Source organism: Phascolarctos cinereus, unplaced genomic scaffold (assembly GCF_003287225.1).
Source record: "Phascolarctos cinereus isolate Bilbo 61053 unplaced genomic scaffold, phaCin_HiC Scaffold_7;HRSCAF=346, whole genome shotgun sequence".
NCBI lineage: Eukaryota > Metazoa > Chordata > Mammalia > Diprotodontia > Phascolarctidae > Phascolarctos > Phascolarctos cinereus.
The window spans coordinates 84757147-84775998 of NW_027556180.1; the positions used below are offsets into that span (position 1 = coordinate 84757147).

At 35.9% G+C, this 18852-nt stretch overlaps 1 protein-coding gene across 1 annotated transcript in view; it reads right to left on the minus strand.

The window, feature by feature from the left end:
- Positions 1–18852, minus strand: part of NBEAL1 (neurobeachin like 1) — a 194099-nt gene that overhangs the window by 55197 nt on the left and 120050 nt on the right. Inside the window, 7 exon segments of the mRNA XM_078147544.1 lie at positions 5882–6006; positions 7613–7770; positions 8604–8753; positions 8851–9156; positions 10767–10895; positions 11993–12146; positions 17483–17658. Coding sequence (XP_078003670.1) covers positions 5882–6006; positions 7613–7770; positions 8604–8753; positions 8851–9156; positions 10767–10895; positions 11993–12146; positions 17483–17658 — 1198 coding nt within the window.

The following is an 18852-nucleotide window of genomic DNA, read 5'->3' on the forward strand; positions in this document are numbered from 1 at the left end:
TTTTGGTAAACAATAATCATTTGTTATTTTCCCTACTAATATTACACATGAATAGTTCCAGAACTCTGGTAAACATGTTCCTAAAATTCATTTCCTCCTTAAGTCAATCAAAACAATTTATTGTCCCCTTATTATTGGTTTAATCATTGTTGCTTCTTTTATTGTATCTACTACTGTTTCATCTATTATGCTACAATCTGAAATCTAAACTGCATAATTTGTATATGACTTAGCAAAAAATATGTTTAGTACTTAATGCACAAGAAGCTACTGATACATTGTATAAAGTCAATTTATTAGAACAATCAGTATTGTATTTAGCAGATAAGTTAGAACCCTTGAAAACATGGTTGCTATTGCAATGTGATTACAGATATTCATATATTTACATTATTCTGCTACCCTATGATGCTTTAGATCCTAATATCTCATGAGACAAGACAAGTGCCCGCCTACTGGGGGCCTGGCACAATTCTAAATACTACCCAGTTGATTGCAGATAGTCACTCCCCAGGGATTAACCCAAAAAATCTGGCTGTAGAGATCTTAGAGAAATTAAGTATGATCAATATATTTAAGAATTTACCTGCCTTGTTACTCCATGCATTTTCTTGGGCAGTGTTATTATCCCGTGTATTGTTACCTTAATTAAATCAAGGATCACAGTGTTGGGAACGGATGTTCACCACCTCAAGCTGCTTGCTAATTCGAAAAGGGAGGAAATTGTTGAGGGCCCATCTTAAGAGTCTGATAAGGGTTTAAGATCCCAGGCAGAGTTTGACCTCTGCCCAGGTTTTACCCGTAAGGGCTCGATGATTAAGTGGTACGGCTCTCCAATCCCTTCCAGATTAGAAGGTCCCTGAGACATTCCTTCTCACTCTTTGAACCTTAGATTTACACATTCACTCCTCTATGCAGGTGGCACCAAGGCACCTGGGAAAACCTTGGAAAATACAACCCAATCTAAGAACTCTGATAACGAGGAAATTCACGTCACATCCTCAGCAGATGTTCTGGGAAGTATCTCACGGGGAGGACTGTTTGAAGTTAGGCTAGATTTTCTCTATATATCCTATACCCTCAGATGAATAAACTGAGTCAGTAATTCTACTCCACCTGGCCCATGTCATAAGTTATTTCACGCCTCTCCGTTCGGTGTACAATCTGGTTGCGGGCAACAGGGTTTATCAAATAATAGATTACTATAGTCATTGACTACTGTGTCTTGCATATTTAACCTATTCCACTGATCCACTTCCCTATTTCTTAGCCAGTACCAAGCAGTTTTGATGATTGCTGCTTTATAATACAATTTAAGATCTGGAACTGCTAGACCACCTTCCCCAGCATTTCTTTTCATTAGTTCCTTTGATATTCTGGAACTTTTGTTTTTCCAAATGAATCTTGTTATATTTTTTCTAACTCTATAAAATAATTTCTTGGTAGTTTGATTGGTATGGCATTGAATAAGTAAATTAGCTTAGGTAGGATTGTCATTTTTATTACATTAGCTCGGCTTACCCATGAGCAACTGATGTTTTTCCAATTATTTAGATCTGATTTTATTTGTGTGAAAAGTGTTTTGTAATTGTGTTCATAGAGTTCCTGGGTTTGTTTCTAAATATTTTATAATGTCTACAGTACATTTAAATGGGATTTCTCTTTCTATCTCTTGCTGTTGGGTGAAGAATCATATCCTGAAGATCATTTTAAGCTTGTTTTCATCTATTCATTCCCCATACCTGGCGCAGTGCCTTTTACACCGAGGTGGGGAGTGGACCTATGATTTTGTGGGTAAAGAGAACTTTAGCAATGCAGATCCCCACCTTTCCTTCAACTCAGAGTGTAGGAGAGCTGCCTAGATGGGTACTGAAAGGGAAAGTGACCCAAAATCGCACAGCCAGTATACATTAGAGGTAGAATGTGGCCTGCTGCTGCCATGCCATCCCTATGCAAGCATTTAATAAATGCTGCTACTCTTGGTCTATTTTAGAAAGAATGTTACCTTTAAGAACAGAAAAAAAAATACTTCCTTAGTGTTGTGATTCTGTAAAACATAAGCTCCTACATAGCAGACACTGTCTCTCAAGTTTAATTTTATCTAGAACCCACATGTACTGAGCCCCCCTCCAAACGGAAATCTTTTACAAGAAAATAATATTTCAAAAACAACATGCCCTTGGAGTATGATATTCCGGAGGGTAAAGGAGATAGGACTACAACCAAGAATCACCTACCCAGCAAAACTGAGTATAATTCTTCAGGGTAAAAAATGGTCATTCAATGAAATAGGGGACTTTCAAGCATTCCTGAGGAAAAGACCAGAGCTGAATATAAAATCTGACTTTCAAATACAAGACTCAAGTGAAACATGCAAGAGGTAAACAGGAAAGAGAAATCATAAGAGACTTATTAAGGTTGAACTATTTACATTCCTGCAGGGAAAGATGATATTTGTAACTCATGAGTCCTTTGTCAGTATTAGGGTAGTGGGAGGGAAAAAAATTGTATGTATGTATAGATAGAGGGCACAGGGTGAGTTGAAAATGAAGGGGTGATATCTGGAAAATAAAATTAAGAGGTGAGAGAGGATTATACTGGGAGAAAGAGAAAGGGAAAAGTAGAATGGGGTAAATTATCTCACATGAAACAGGTAAGAAAAGGCTTTTACAGTGGAGGGGAAATGGGGGAAGGTGAGGGAATGAGTGAATCTTATTCTCGTAGGATTTGGCTTAAGGAGGGAATAACATACACAATGGGGTATGGAAATCTACCTTACCCTACAGGAAAATAAGAGGAGAAGGGGACAAGAGAGCAGGGGGTTGATAGAGGGGAGGGCAGATTGGGGGAGAGGATAATCAAAAGCAAATACTTCTGAGAAGGGACAGGGTCAAAAGAGGGAATAGAATAAATAGGGGGTTGGATAGGATGAAGGGAAATATACTTAGTTTTTCACAACATGATTACTATGGTAGTGTTTTGCATGACTACAAATCTATAATCTGTATTGAGATGCTTGCCTTTTCAATGAGGGTGGGTAGGTGGGGATGGAGGAAGGGAGAAAATTTGTGACCCAAAGTTTTAAAAACACATGTTAAAAATAAAATTTTCAAAAAATTAAAAAAAAAAACACCATGCCCTAAATTTGCAGTCACGGAACCCAGGAACTTAGGAATCCTTCTGCAAGTCAAGGCTGCTTGTGGCTCAGCACAGATTCCTACTGCAAGCATGACCACCTGTAGCAGTAGGACGGCTGCAGTTACTTCCTATACAGCCATCATTATGAAAAGTTCAGGGAAGTGTCTCCAGAAATGGGAGGACACAAAGTAGAAGGTTTAGAAAAAGAAGAGTAGGGAGCAGAAGGCTCAGGAATATGTGAATAGAATAGACCCTGGTCCCTTTTAGAAAAGTAAATTAAGTTGTAAAGTGTTTTGTGACAGAAGACATGTTTTAAAAGACAAGTTTGAGATGTCTGCTAAGGGAACAGATATTTTTAAATTGTTCAGTATGAGTAACTGTTATTAGTTCCAGGTTCAGAAAACAAAAGTTAAGGGAGAAGGGAAGCCTAATCTCACTACTCTACTGTCACAGAGAGGAAGAAAAGGACTATTTAATTTGATTAAGTCTAATTTTGGTTTTAAAAAATTATTTTTCTTTAAAAAAAAAAGAAAAAAATTATTTTTCTTGCAATTAAATTCAACTCAATAAACATTAAATATCTGCTTAAGGTTTAAGACACTACGCTATAACTTGGTGATAAAAAGTTGATCCTAAACTCTGCCTTCAAGAAGCTTATATTCTACTTAGAGTGGTAGCATACCCAAAGATCAATATAGATGACCATACTATAGAAGACAGAGAGGTAAGGGAATAAAGCAAAGATATAGGAAAATTTGGGAAAGAAACTAAGAGAATCAGAAAAGGCTTCATGCAGAACGTACACAAATTGAGGCTTAAAAGAAGATAAAGATTCTGTAAGGCAGAGATAAGAAAGAAGTCAACTTAAGGATTTTACATAGGCTAGGCTGGTTACAGATCTGTGGCTTTAGGAAGATTATGCAGGAAGAAGTGCAAAGAATGGATTACAAAAAGATGAGAATGGCAGCTAAGAAATGCCAGTAAAAAGTTGGCAGAATATTATAAAATTCCTGAAGAGTAAAAAGAACTCGGATGATGGCAGTGTGTATGGAGAAAACCAGACATATGTGATGTTGTGGTAGAAGAGACAGGACCTGGGGACAGACTGAATGGAGGGACTGAACATGGGAGTGGGAGTGAAGGGACGTAGGGAAAAGGAAGAGCCAAAGATGACACAGAGTTAGAGCCTGAGGCCAGGAAAAGGGAGGTGCCATAAACATAAATAGGAAAACTAAAAGGAAAGATAGATGTAAGAGGAAAGATGATAGATGACAATCATTCAGTATGTCAAAAACACTGACAGGCTAAAATATTATGCTGACTCAAATAAGAAGGAATTTGACAGAAATAAATGTGAAGTCTTACACTTGGATTAAAATAATCAGCTTCACAAGTACAAGCTTAGAGAGGCATGACTAGTATCTTATCTGCCAAAGTGCTGTGGGCTTTATTGGATTACAAGCTTAGAAAGTCAACAATGTGATTATGACAGCCCAAAAAGCTAATGTGATCATAAGTGCATCATGAAAGAGTATTAATAACTAGACAGGTCATACTCCTGAATTATCCCCTGATCAATATACATTTAGAGTACCGTTTTCATGTCTGGGTAGCACATTTTAAGAGAGCCACTGACAGTCTGAGAATTAGCCTTTATTCTAAAGGAAATGGATAAAAATTTGAGAGAGGAGAATTTGGGCTATATGTAAAAAAAGAAACTAAAAATCTGCTAACAATTATAACTATTACAAAGTAGAAGGGTGTACCTCAGGAGATATCAGGTTGTTTTCTATTAGGTCTTCAGGCAAAGGCTAATAATAACAATAATAATAATAATAATAACAAAAATGATGATAATGATGAAAACTAACATTAAATACAGCACTTACTATATGTCAGGCACTATGTTAAGTGATACACAAAAATCTCATTTGATTATCACAACAACCTTGGTAGGTGGGTGCTATTTTTATCTCCATTTTACAAATGAAGAAACTGAGGCAAAGAGAGATTAAATGACTTGCCCAGAGTTACTCAGCTAAGTAAGTATCTAAGGTCAGGTTAGAACCCACATCTTCCTACCCCCAGGTCTAGCACTCTATCCACCGCGCCACTTAAATATCCTCCACTTCTCAAGGATGTTGTCAGGGGATTTTTGTTTACCTTCAAGTGTGGGAATATATTTGTTTTGTAAATTTTAGAAGTTAGTGGTCAATCAGAGGGAAAGATACAGAATGAGCTATTTTCATTAAATTTTCTCACTATCCTAAGTAAGGATGAGTATTAAAGTCCTCTCTAACTCAAAATTTGATGACTGAAGTGGAAATTACTTCAAAGTAGAATGAACTGCTCTGGAAAGCAATTAGTTAGTTTCTTCTTACTAGAGGTCTTCAAGCAAAGGTTTGATCAACACAGAGTCAGATGGACCTGAAGATGCTATGATTCTGTGATGATGTACTTACAATTTTGATAATGAAAAGTATGAGGTGCCCATGGAATACCCATGTGGTGATATCTAGCAGGCAATTGGAAATGAAAGATTGTAAAGGAAGAGTTTAAGGCTACATTTAAGTTTGAAAGTCATTTGAACAGAAAAGTAAACTCACTTAAAAAAGGTGTTACTGAAATTTTAAACAGTATTAAAATACAAAATATCTATCACTGACAAAACCAGTCAGCTTCTCAGTTCCTAAACAAAATGAATGACATCAAAACAAAAGTTATGAGAGACTTTGGAACTTACCTAAATTGTCCCTCAAAGCACTGGCTTCCAAATGAGAGTTGAAATTATAATTCTGTACCAATTTAAGCTTCATTCGAGAATAGTTTTCCACATTAGCAAGTTTCCAGTGAATAATATTCTGTTTCCTAAGAAGATTAAAAATTGATATGACAATACAGAGGATTCTACATAAGGAAAATTTAGTTGAAAACTGTAGCACTGTATTTGGTAATAATTAAGCATTGAAAAACTAAAACATTTATCTTTAAAGTATTACTAACAAGTAATAATGATGTAGTATTACTATTTGAAAATAGTACTGCCAGAAAGGGACTACAACGTGCTGAGGACCAGGAGGACATATTACATCATGTCAAAACAGAAATTCAGTAACTCTAGCAATCTAGCGTATGAAAATGGCTATACTGAGTCAAGGAACTGCAAAAAAGAAAGAACCTAAGGATCCTAAACTAGAAGCATCCTCAAGTCAAGAAAACAGACTCTCTCTGGGCTCAGCTGTTTTAAATACGTAATTTTTGGTGGTGGTCAGTGGTTTTTCAGTTGTGTCCAATTCTTAGTGACCCTATTTGGGGTTTTCTTAGCAAAGATACTGAAGTGGTTTCTCCATTTCTCCAGCTCATTTTACAGATGAGGAAACTGAAGCAAACAGGGTTCAGTGACTTGCCCAAGGTCACACAGCTAGTAAGTGTCTGAGGCTGAATTTGAATTCAGGTCTTCCTAACTCCAAGATTGGCACTCTCTCCACTGCATCACCTTGCTGCCCCTTTAAGTATATAATACCATTAACATATAACTATTTACTGAGAGACACTTCTTTTGCAAGCTGCAATAATAATTTAACCACAATCATTAAAATTAGAACTTTGAAAAGTTTTCTTCCAAATATAAAATAACTAATCAATGAAATCTGAATGGAAGGAAATGGGTAATTAATAAGAATAGGCTGATTATTATAAGGTACAAAAGACTGCTAGGACAATGTTTCTGAAAATATGCGATAACACACCTGGTAGGGTGAATTGCTATTCCAAAGAGTATAAAGCGGAAAGATTCTCCTCCATATCTTAGCATTTTAAATAGCTGTCTGCACTGAAGTTCACAGTCTCTTACCTGACCATTTCCTTGTCTCTCTCATCTAAGACATAGACGATGCCTCTGACCCAAAGCCTATTCAATGGAAGCACCAGGATAAGCACTCTAGACTTCTTTCTTACTTCACATAGCAGACATAATTTTAAGTGTCCAAGCTCTATAAATCAGTCTGTATTATGGAATGTAGGGTTTCAGAGATGGGAAGTCAGAATTAGGAAGGATCCTAGGGAATATTCTGGGCAGCTAGGTAGCACTAGGCTAACAGTTAGGAAGACTCATCTTCCTGAGTTCAAACCTGGCCTCAGACACTCACTAGTATGACCCTGAGTAAGTCACTTAACTTTGTTTGCCTCAGTTTCCTCATTTGTAAAATGAGCTGGAGAAAGAAACGGCAAACCATTCTAGTACATTTGCCAAGAAAACCCCAAATGATGTCACAAAGAGTTGAACACAAGTGAAAAACAACTGAACAACAAAAAGGGAATATTTTACTTTGTGTGCCTCTGGTTCACAAAGAGAAAAACAAAGCAATGAAACAACTCTTGCTGGACTAGACCTAACCTTTCTTTTGGGATATAACTAGAAAAATATATGGAGGACCACTATTCTCAAATAAAAATGTCAATGATTTATGCCTACCTTTCAGCCCAAGGACCTCTTTCACATGTCAGATAAAGCTGGATTGCCTTCCACTGCCTCAAAGTGGCTAAGTGTTGATGGTTAAGTTGTTTAAGCATACTGTTATATCGTAAGTTCTCTTGACGTGCCTTTCTCTTAAACGGTTCCACAAAAAAATCCTAAAGTAAAAAATAATGCCTTTTAAAATTGCAGGTGACCTTTAGTGTTTAGTGTCACATTATAACACTGATATATTGGCTTACTGCTCTCAAGGAGCTCACATTCTAATGTAGAAGATAACACATATAGAAGGTTTCAGCTTCAAGATGGTAAGGCTTCACTGTTGTTTTGGTAGATGGTAATGCTTCTTCTTTCATGTCATTTCTATTAATGAAATGATACCAGTTTCTGAAGAATGATTTGACAGTGCCAAGGACTTGGCACTATGTGCCCTATGTCACCACATGGTACCACACAAATCAGGATTGCCTAAACTGCATGCTGCAGCTTCTCACTTTTACCAATTCTTGTAATTTGGAATTAATTTTCATCTTTGTTCCAATAAATTGGTAGTAGTCTGACTTACATAAGACAGGTGAATCAAAAATGACTCACATGAATAAGTCACTTCCTATACAGTATCAATTACATTTTTGGGGACTTTTATTTTGGTGGTCACTATAGATTGAACCTCCTACCTCTTTTCTCAAAAAATTATCTAATACATGCAGGCATAATGCTTCTTCTGCACAGTCTATAAACCTCTGGCCTCTAGGATCAAAGGAACATTGACTTAAAGCCTGAGGGAACCAAGGAGGCCACTTGCTCACTGTCCCCAACCCCCCATTTTATAGATGCAAAAACTAAGGCTTTACTAAAAGTTACTTACTCTATGCATGATGATGATAAGGAAAACTGGGCCACTGGATATTCCTCAAACATGTTTATTTTGTACATTGTTTGTATTCAGCATGAATACTTTCAGTATCTAAAAATATCTAGCAATTATTACCTGAAATTTAAGTTTGCTTTCTCCTCCTTCTCTGTCTCGTTTATGCATGTTGACCATTAAGGCTTCATAACAGTCCTTCCAATAAAGTGCCATAGACTCACAGCCATCACCAAATGTCTGAACTTCATACTGCTTCATATATGGCATGATCTTGAGCAAAAGAGAACAATCACCCCAAGTTTGAAATACACCACTAACATAACAGTAATTTAGTTTTTTAAATTTCCATGGAAAAGTTAAAACTTACATATTTCTCAATGTAAATTTTCCACTCATTTGAATTGCAGTACTCTTGAAAATCCTCAAAAAATGAGGGGCTGCCATTGGTGGTAGGTAACGAGGGAAGGTGCAAATTCATAAAGAGCAGCTCATAAATTTTAGACACCAAAGTACGAAAAAGGGGAATCAGAAATGAGTAGGTTTCTGTCTGTTCCTTGATAGACTGGCTTAGGATTGGTTCCAACTTCCCTAACAGGTAACATGCTTCAGCTTGGTTTTCAATCACTTTGGTCTGAAGAAGCGTATTCAGCTTGGCTGATGCCATGGCACAAACCTACCAGACAATGTAAAGAAAAACAAATAAGGCTATAAGACTTATACTTATTAAAAATAAAAACTCCACCAGTAAACACCTATGAAATGTCTTCAATTGACCATTTCTTTAGGGCAAAACTATAGTAGGATTTTACCTCTCAATCCATGAACATTTGGATTAATATTCTGACATGTTTTTTATCATGGTAAGATCCTTGACAGGCATTTAGGAATGATAATAAAACAGAAAGATAAAAGCACTGAATCAAACAAGACGGGACCAAGCCACAGTTGCTCTAAGTCCGGAAGTGAAACAAAGTAGCCTCAAGGTATTTTTGGTCTAAAATATCCCAGAGTTTGTTTAGTGAAAAAGAAAAATCTAAATTACAGATCATTCTTTAACACTGTCTATGGTGTTCCAGCAAAGAAACCTCAACTAAGTGAAAAAAGAATTCAGACTCCATAGGCTTTTAGAGCCCAGGATTTTTCAGGTTTTGTAAGGTTAACCGGCAAATCTCTGAGGACATCCATAAGTTAAAATAGTACTACGTTAACCCATGGAGTTCAATTAAAAACTGGATGGAGTCAAATGCATGACAAATAAGCTAGTTATTTTAGCTGTATTATATTATGGTTGTTAACATTTCGAAATTTCCTAGCCAGACCCACATTACATATATATTACTAGCTTAATTTGTAAAACTTTGCATTTTATATACAGGCAAAAGAAAATAGCCTTTTCCAGATTATTATTAGAATATTTTAAAATTAATTCTGGGTTTCTTTCTTTTTTCAATTAACTTGAAACAAATCAAATAACTTCTATCAATTAACTTCTAAATTTTTTTAATTTTATTAATTTATTTTTAGTTTTCAACATTCACTTTCATAAGTTTTTGAGTTTTAAATTTTCTCCCCCTCCCTCCCTGCCTCCCACCTCCCACCTCCAGATGGCATGCAATCTGTCAATTAACTTTTTAATTAAGCTTTTATTTTCTCTTACCCACCCACCCTTCCAAACAGAAAAAAAAACAAAACCCTTGTAACAAATATACATAATCAAGTAAAACAAATTCTCACATTGGCCTTATCCAAAAATGTGTCACATTTTACATATTTAGTCTATCACCTCTTACTAGAATCCTAGTGATAAAATATTCTACTAGAGTTGGGATCTATTCTGTTAAAAGACAAATGTGAATTTTAGTCTTTTTGAACCAGTCATAAAAAATAAAGAGATTTTAGAGGTAAAATGAAGGGTTTTCATAATCATTATTCTATGATGACTTTAGAAAAGACATTTAATTTAAGCTAAAAAATAAAATAAGGATTCTCAGGGACTAGATAACTAAAAATTTGTGGCTGAAAAGGAAAAATTAGAATGGAAAAAATAAGTAGTCAAAAAATTCCTTTCCCATAAGACGTAATACCTAACTAAAAAGATGTGAACAGGATTATATGTCCTATAAAACCCATAGAATATCTTCCTCACATGCTATTTATTAATCATTTGGAAGTAAATTTAATTGATTGTAATAAATTGTGAAAATCAAGGCGTTAGTCCAAAGAGCTGAATTCTTATACTTGCCTTTGAATTTTCCAAGCTTTAATGCTTTAAGAATTACAAACCTGCAAATTATCTGTCCCAATGAATCCCAGAAGCAAGTGGATTTGAATTTGAGAAAGTTTCACCCACTCTGGGCTATCAGAGTACCAAATGGATAAGCTATCGAAGACAGGCATCATGTCTTCTAAAAGCTAATGTTAAAAAAAAAAAGAGAGAGAAACAAAAAGTTATCTTTATTTTCCTGAAAATAATTTCCCCCCCCAAAACTAGTACTTAGTACAAATATAAGAAACCTAGTCAAAAGTTTATAGTCAATGGGAAAGGACCTATACATACAAAAAATATTTATAGCAGCTCTTTTGTGGTGGCAAAGAACTGAAAACTGAGGGGATGCCCATCAGCAAGGAATGGCTAAACAAACTGTGGTATATGATTGTGATGGAGTACTACTACACTGTAAGAAATGATGAGGGTTGGCTTCAGAATAAAGTGGGAAGACTTACATGAACTGATACAAGGTGAAGTGAAAAGAACCAGAAGAACATTGTATACAGTAACAGCAATATTGTAACAATGATCAACTTCGAAAGACTTGGTTACTATGATTAATACAATGCTCCAAGACAATTCCAAAAGACTCATGATGAAAAATGTTATCCACCTCTAGAGAGAGAAATTATTAACTCTAAGTGCAGACTGAAGCTTATTTCTTTTTTACTTTATTCTTTTTGTGTTTTGTTTTCTTATTGTTTTTGCAATGGGCAATAAGGAAATGTGTTTTGTATCACTTCATATTTATAAAGGGTATCACACTGTTTGCATTCTCAATGGCTAGGAGAGGGGCTGGAGAGATTAATAGAATTAGGAACTCAAAAATTTTTAAATGAATGTTAAAAACATTTTTAAAAATAAGGTAAATTTAAAAAAAACAACAATGTTTATAATCAATGACCAAAGGAAAAATCCCATTGGTAAAATAATCAAAATTAATAGAATGCTTTATATCACTTTCTCTGATGTCTCTCTCATCTGCTTAAAAAATAATTATCTTCCCAAACAATTAAAAAAAACTTGACTGAAGTCTCAAAGTAAATAATTTCCTTTTCTTTATTTTTTTAGGCAATTGGGGTTGAGTGACTTGACCAGGGTCACACAGCTAGTTAAGTATCAAGTGTTTAGTCTGAGGCCATATTTGAACTCAGGTCCTCCTGACTTTAGGGCCGGTGCTCTGTCCACTATGCCAACTAGATGCCCCCAAAGTAAATAATTTCAAGAGATATTACTATACCTTTTCAGTCCACAGATTTGAGTTAAGTAGTCCCTCTGTCTGCAGAAAATCCTGTATGATGAGCAGAAGTCGGAAGGCATTTTCTGCAGTTGCTGGATTAATTTTTGCCTCTCTGTTTTCCACAACTGCCCACTCTAACATCTTCTGCAGCAAACTAGAAGAAAACAAAATCCTCTTAAAAGCCATTACAAGTAGTAGCTAAAACCATTAACAACCTTAGCAAAGATGCAGGATATAAAATCATTAGCATTTCCATATAGAGAAATTCCATTTAAAATAAGTGCAGAGGGGGCAGCTAGGTGGCGCAGTGGATAGAGCACTAGCCCTGAAATCAGGAGGACCTGAGTTCAAATTCAGCCTCAGACCAAACACTTGACACTTACTAGCTGTGTGACCCTGGGCAAGTCACTAAACCCCAGTTGCCTAAAAATAAAATAAAATAAAATAAGTGCAGAGGTGGCATGGTGGATAGAGTGGTAGGCCTAAAGTCAGAAAAATTGCTCTTCCTAAGTTCAAATCTGGCCTCAGACACTTACTAGCTGTGTGACCACAGGCAAGTCACTTAACTCTGTTTACCTTAGTTTCCTCATCTGTAAAATGAGTTGGAGAAGAAAATGGCAAACCACTAGTAATTTTGCCAGGAAAACCCCAAATGGGGTCACAAAGAGTTGGACACAATTCAAACGAATGAACAACAAAAATAGACAATATAAAATACTTGGGAATCTACCTCTCAAGACAAACTCAGGGATTATATGAACACAACTACAAAACATTTTTCTCACAAAGACATCAAACAACTGGAGAAATGTTAGTTGCTCATGGATAGGCCAAGCCAATATAATAAAGACAGCAATTTTACCAAAATTTATTTATTTATTCAGTGCCATACCAATCAAAACTACCAAAGAATTTTTTATAAGGCTAGAAAAAAATCACAACAAAATTCATCTGGAAGAACAAAAAGTCAAGAATATCAAGGGAATCAATGAAAAAAATGTATGAAGGAAAGTGACTTAGCAATGCCATATTTCAAACTACATTACAAAATGGTAATCATCAAAACAATCTGGTACTGGCTAAGAAATACAGTGGTGGACCATGGAATAATTAGGTACATAATACAAAGTAGTAAATGATCATAGTGTTTGGTAAACCCAAAGATTCAAACTTTGGGGGCAAGAACTAACTGTATGACAAAAATTGCAGGGAAAACTTGAAAGCAGTTCAGCAAAAACTAGGCATAATTTTTCACACACTTACCAAAGTAAGGTCAAAATGGGTACACAATTTAGACATAAAGGGTGACATCATAAGCAAATTAGGGGAACTTGGAAAATTTTACCTATTAGATCTATGGCTAAGGGAAGAATTTATGACTAAACAAGAGATAGAAAGGATCACAGAAGGTAAAATAGATAATTTTGAGTATATTAAATTAAAAAGTTTTTTTATTAATTTATATTGAACTTATGTACCAAAATTTAAATACACAATAAGAAAAGAAAAATAAATATATTATACACTTAAATATTAACATGTAAATACAAAATAAGAAAGCACTGCAAATGTGCACAGTAAAACTTGAGAGGATTCAAAGTATACAGCAATAAATTTCCATTTCAAAAAAGCCTATATAATAAATACTACTTGTGTTCAGAGCTGTCCATCTTCTCTTTGCTTCCTTGTAGGTTTTCTTTTGTTCTCTGCTGTGCACTTTTTACTTTGTTCTTTTTTCTCCCCTTTTTCCCACCTCCCCTCTCCCAGAAGTTACAGTTGAGTTCAGATACACACACACACACACACACACCACACACACGTATATACATACACACATCCATACATATACAATACAAACATATATATATACACACATAACGACATATACATGTATATACACACATACACTGACATACACATACATATACTTAGATATCTATAATATATATAGACATATACATTCATATGCAACTATGCAAGACTGCACTGTATTTCTTTGTCCTCTGTTTCTGTAAGGATGGATAACCTCTTCCCTCATAAGTCAGAGTCTTTCCATATTTTTCTAAGTCCACCAACTCATCATTTCCTACACCACAGCAATATCCTTTCCTTTTGTGGTCTAGTTATTTTAAATAATCTAAAACAATATTCATTAATATGGATGACATATAGCGTAGTTTCCCTATTTTTCTCTAATGATTAAATCTATTTTAGCTTTAATTTTGTCTAAGATCATGATTACTATGACTGCTTTTTTTTTCCTAATAAATTCTACTCCTGATCTTTATTTTGTTTGTGTATCTCTTATTTCCTATCCCTCCTGACTCCTCTACTTTACTTCTAACTGCTACCTTGCCCTCCTATTACTTAACCTACCCTGCCTCCATGGATCCCTCCCTTGTCTTCCCATTCCCATTAATCTAAACACCCTTTTATTACCCTCTCTCATCCTAATCCCTCACCCTCCCCTCTAGAAATCCTTCCCTTATCCTCTCTCCCCTCCCCTCCCTATTCCCTTAGCGTTTTATATCTTTCTGAATTTAGAAAACTTTTATGCCGTTCTACCCTCTTAAACCCATGCCTGATGAAAGTAGTTTCAGAACTACTAGCCCTTCTTCCACATCTAATTTTTCTGTGTCAGTTCTTCCTCTTGCACCTCATTTGTATAAAACAATTACTTTTTTTTACCTGTTCCTAAACTGTTTTACTTTTTAAAATCATATCATACTCAGGTCTACCCCAATCTTTCTTATGAACTACCCAATTATTAATAAGAATCTTAGACATATATTTTGCATTTCCTTGTATAAAAGGTAAGCAATCTGTCTTTATTGAGTCCCTTGTAATTTGTCTTTGATATGTACCTTACATTTCTCTTGGATCTTATATGTCAAATCATCTATTAAATTCATGTTTGTTTGTTTGTTTGTTTGTTTGAACAAAATCCTGAAAGTCTGAGAATTCACTAAATGTCCATTTTTTTTATTCAAGATTATGCTTAATTTTCCTGGGCATGATATTTTCAGCCACAACCCCAGTTCTTTTGCTCTTCAACATATAGTGTTCTAAGACCTGAAGTATTTTAGTGTTACCACTGCTAGGTCTTGTGTAATTCTAATCATAGAACCACCATATTTAAATTGTTTTTTTTCTTATTGCTTATAATATTTTATCCTTGAGCTGAGAGTTTTGGAATTTTACTATTATATTCCTGTAGGTTTTCCTCATAGAATCTCTCTCAGGTGGTGACTGGTGGATTTTTTTCTATTTCTACTTTCCCCTTTTGTTCTAAAACTGCAGAACAATTTTCTTTAATTATTTCTTGTGTTATTCTATCAAGATTCTTTTTTTTTTATTGTAGCTTTCAGGTAGTCTGATTCTTCTTATGTTTTTCTCCAGATCAACTGCTTTTCTTATGAGATGTTTCATATTCTCTTCTATTTCTTCATTCTTTATATTTTAATGTTTCTTGGTCTCTTATAACCTCACTGGCCTCCCCTTGCACAATTCTAATTTTCAAGGAGTTGTTTTCTTCCTTAAGATTCTGGATCTCCTTTTCTAGTTGGTTGACTTTCTTTTCATAATCTTCTGTTTTTCTTGGATTGTTCTCATTTTTTTAAAGTTTTTATTCAATCTCTCTCATTTGACTTTTAAAGTCTTTTTTAAGTTCTTCCATGAATTTTTTTGGGGGGCAAGAGACCATGTGATATTATTCTTTGGCATAGGAGAGGCTTTTTTTTACTTCACTATCCTCCTCTGAAGACAAACCCAGATGTTCTCTTCTGTCCCTTAGAACTAAAACTGCTAGTGGAGTTTTGACATTCCTGGTCAAATGCAATACCACCATCCTCCATCAAGCAGACACAAACTTACCACCTACTCTGACAACCAGTCTGATTTATGAAGATGAGAAAGCCATGACAGAGGATTACAACCCACTTGGCAATTTTGAGCTTATAGGAATGCCCCTCACTCCTAGGGGTGTTCCTCAGATTGAAGTAACATTTGACATTGATGCAAATGGCATCCTTAATGTTTCTGCTGTGGATAAGAGCGCACACAAGGAGAACAGGATCACAATCACCTATGACAAAGGTCATCTGAGCAAAGACATTGAGCATATGGTCCAGAAGGCTGTGAAATACAGGGCTGAAGATAAGAAGCAGAGAGACAAGGTATCTTCCAAGAATTCTCTTAAATCTTATACTTTCAACATGAAGGCTACTATAGAAGACGAGAGACTCCAAGGCAAAACTGGTTATGAAGACAAACAGAAGATCCTTGACAAAATGAAATAATGAAATAATCAACTAGCTGGATAAGAACCAAACTTCTGAGAAAGAAGATGAGCATCATCAGAAAGAACTGGAGAATATCTGCAACCCCATCATTACTGTACCAGAGTACAGGCTGGTGGGTTCCCGGGGGGTAAGTGCATCTTGCAGACCATTGAAGAGGTCAGCTACATGCACCAGAAGAGCATTCCACACAGCTTTCCAAAAAGTGAAGGACTCAAATTTTTAGGCAAGGCAGTAGTAGTTTAGAAGTAACATTTAAACTATTGTATAAATATGGGAAGTCTGAATATTTGAATGTGTGAAGAGGAAAAGAAGTGAAGGACATTATATTTTTTCAGGACTGTAAACAAGTGAAAATGCAATTCTTGTCCTGGAGAATAAAATTTATTTAAAATTGGCACCATTAAAAAAAAAAGAAATGCACGTAAATACCTATATCAACTGATGCAGAGTGAAGAAAAGCCAAGAAAACAATATAAATAGTAATTTCACACAAACCCCCTTGTGAAGTTTGGATTCAGTCAAAGGGCTGCACTTGAGGACCTAGAGGGCCGCATGTGGCCTCAAGACTTCGGGTTCCTCACCCTTGCTCTAGAAGCTACACTGCAGAGTTAAGATGAGATCAAACGTCTGTAAAGGGTTTTGCAAAACAGAAAGTGCTACATAAATGTTAGCCTTTCTCAGATAGCTAGAAACTCATAGTCTAACAACATCCTGTACAGTATCAGGGAACTATTGTCCCAGACAGGCCATTCCATTTCAGAAGACCAACTGTCTGGAAGTTCTTCCCCACACAACTGAAACATGCCTCTCAGCAGCTTCTACTCACTAGTCCTAAATTCTACCCTCTGAGGCTGAACAGAATAAAATCGAATCTCTTTTCTACAGAATACTTTTATGAGAAACAACAATCATGTTGCTTTCATTTGCCTGAAGATTTCTAGTTCATCTGATTGATCCTCAGGTATCACAGTCTGTGTCCTCGCTTGGCTGCCATCTCTCTTCTAAGAAAGATCCTACACTGAGTCCTACAGAATGACAGGGGAAAGGGTCAAGGACCAAGTCCCTCTAAGGGACTAAGTCTCTCTTTTTTCCTCCTCCATAGATAGTAAAGATAAATAAATACTTGATACATTAGATACAATTGTAAAATATGGTCTGGTGAGACAGATATCATTTCTCGATTGCTTACCATAGTTTTATTTCCTCTGGAGGCCTAAGCAACTCACTGGAGATTCCTGGTTTAGTAAGAGCAGAAAGTACTTGGCCCCTTTCAATCCAAGCAGCATCGTCTGACCTTTCTAGTCCCCTGCACATTACACAACTCAGAATGCTTGTCATTAATCCCAGGAGTTCTTCCTCACATCTCTGGGGAAAAAAAAGCCAAAGTTAAAAATTGTTCTGGTGTAGAATAATTTATAAAAAACATACACGTTTTAACATAAAAGGTTTGGTTTTTTGCATTTTTATTTAATAGACTAATCAAAAGTATACTTTTACATTATACTTCCAACAAAACACTTATAGCAGTCAGGTTTAATAGGTTTAATAAGATACTAAAATTGTCTCTTTTAGGAGTCAGTAAATATTTATTCAAGGCCATTGTGCTAAGTGCTAGAGATACAAAGAAAGCCAAAAAACAGTCTTGCTCCAAGGAAGTCACTTAGTCTAATGGGGTAGACAACATGCAAACAACTATGTATAAACAACATTAAGTGGAGATAATCAACTGAGAGAAAGCACCAGAAATAAGGGAGGATAGGGGAAAGTCTTCCTGCAGAAGATGGGATTTTGGTTGAAACTTGAAGGAAGCTAGGAAAGCAAAGAAGCAGAGATGAGGAGGGAAGAATTTGAAGCATAGAGGCAGCCAAGAAAAATGCTCCAAGTTTTGTTGAACAGAATGGTCGAGACCACTGTTGCTGGACCAGAGAATAAGTGGAGGGAGAGAGTACGTAAGGTACAAGAAAACTGGAAAGGTGGGGGAGGGGGGACAGGTTATGAAGGACTTTGATCAACTGAGGATTTTTTTTTATTTGATCCTGGAGGTGGTAACAAAAAGGGAGCTGTACTCTGGACCATTTCTACCATGAACTAGGAACTTTTTCATGCTGGAAGCTCACTCCAGCCCTGGAATTCACATGTTTGAAGTATCCTTCATTACTGTGGTTTCTCCCTCTGATTAGATGGCTCCAACCAAAAACTCCTAAATAGGAAGGTGCCCACACCAGACATGTCTCATTCCTCTCCAGGATATATTGTAGACTTTCTCCACCATGGTCCCATTCTGGGTATCTTCTTTACCACACCCCCTTTTTTTCTTCCTTTTATGAATTGTTTGCCCTATGAGAACTTAAGCTTCCTGAGAGCAAGGATTGTCTTTCTGCTTGAATTTGTACTCCTAGCACTTAGCACAGTGCCTGGCACATGGTAAACAATGAGTTAATCAACAAATGTTTATTAATGACCTACTATGTGCCAGGCACTGTGCTAAGGGCTGGTGATACAAATACAAAAAAGATAATCTTCCCTGACCTCAAGGACATTATAATCTAATAGAAGACA